The sequence below is a fragment of the Pseudozyma flocculosa genome (assembly GCF_000417875.1).
Source record: "Pseudozyma flocculosa PF-1 unplaced genomic scaffold scaffold00012, whole genome shotgun sequence".
Classification (NCBI taxonomy): Eukaryota; Fungi; Basidiomycota; class Ustilaginomycetes; order Ustilaginales; family Ustilaginaceae; genus Pseudozyma; species Pseudozyma flocculosa.
The window spans coordinates 646,501-647,799 of NW_006920880.1; the positions used below are offsets into that span (position 1 = coordinate 646,501).

The 1,299-nt window shown below is 68.0% G+C and overlaps 1 protein-coding gene across 1 annotated transcript; it reads right to left on the minus strand.

Moving 5' to 3' along the window:
- Nucleotides 1-131: 131 nt before the first annotated feature.
- On the minus strand, nt 132-706 carry PFL1_03948 (uncharacterized protein; the record flags this gene model as incomplete). The annotated part of the gene is made up of 4 exons (XM_007881471.1): nt 132-174; nt 242-360; nt 473-577; nt 704-706. The coding sequence occupies 4 exons, from the start codon at nt 704-706 to the stop codon at nt 132-134; spliced, it is 270 nt and encodes an 89-aa protein (XP_007879662.1).
- Between the last annotated feature and the right edge of the window lie 593 nt (nt 707-1,299).

Below are 1,299 nucleotides of genomic sequence, written 5' to 3' on the forward strand. Positions count from 1 at the left end.
AGGAGGCTGCGAAGGCGGGCCGCCGCCGGGGCCGACAGCTGCAGCTGACCGCGGGCTCATTGCGCCTCCGCCGCCGGGTCCGCCGCCGCCGCTTCCTCCCGCTCCGGCAGAGCCGCCTCCGCCTCCGGCGCTCATCCGGTTGATTGCGCCGGCGATGCCAACGCCGCCGGGCGTCTGCGTTGTGGTCCCGGTCGGGGTCGTGACGGTGATCAGGTTGCTCTCGCTGGGGTCGAGGCTGCACTCGATCCGGTAGCCCGGAGGGAGGAAGGTGTTGAAGCCCTGGATGAGGCTGGGATGGCCGCGAAACAGCGTCGAGACTCGCTCAATGACTCCGGGCGTATCAATGGTCTGGCTCTTGAACTGCGCGGGCGGTGAGGGAGGGAGGGAACGGGCGGATGCGAGACAGTCAGCGTCGGGGCAGCCGGGGGCCTGAGACGACAGGCGCGGGACTTGTGGCGGCCAGGCGACTCACGTCTTTCATGATGTCCAGGAAGCGGTTGTAGACGTCGGGATGCTCTGCAAACTGGACCTTGACTTGGTCCAGGTAGGAGAGCGCATCCTTGACGTTGAGAGTCGCCTGCAGACGGGGTGCAGGGGAGATAGGAAGGGGAACGGGCAATGATGGAACAGCGTTCAGTTTCCAGCGGGAGCGCGAAGTCGGGCGCAGGCGGGGCGAAGCGTTCCGCGAAGAAGTACGACTCACCATTTTGGCGGATTGGCCGATTTCGCGGTGTGGTGCGGCTGGAAAGAGTTGTGGATAGGCCTGATCCAGCTATCGAATTGGGCGTGACGGCGATCGCCGACGTCGCGTGACGATGGTGTGGTGGATGCCGAGGTGTCCAGAAAGAGAAGCGCGTCGATCCGTATCTGCCAGCAGGGGATGGCAGAGCGACGAGACGCAGTCGGTGCAGATTTCGCAGGGCCGAGGAGGGGCGGTTCAAGGTTGGGATGCGCCCGCTAGGAAGCGATGGGCGACATGTGCCGGCGAGTCGGCGAGGCGGATGCGGGGACGAGGGGCAGCGAACGGCGGAAGGCGATGGTGATGGTGGTGGCCGCGATGCGAGTGCACGCGGAGTGGGAGGCGGGGGATCTCTGCGGATGGTGGAGTGGAAGAGGGCGGGCGCAAGGGATCGTCGTCGGGCGCGCACAGCAGCAGCCACGCCAGGGACCCGCCTCTCAGTGGCCAGCCGGCCTGGCTGCCTGCCTCGCCTCGCCCCCCGCCCGCGCCCGGCCGGCCGCCGAATAACGCGGGCGGACAGGCGGGCGGCACGAGGTCGGCGCCGGAGACGAACCGAAGCG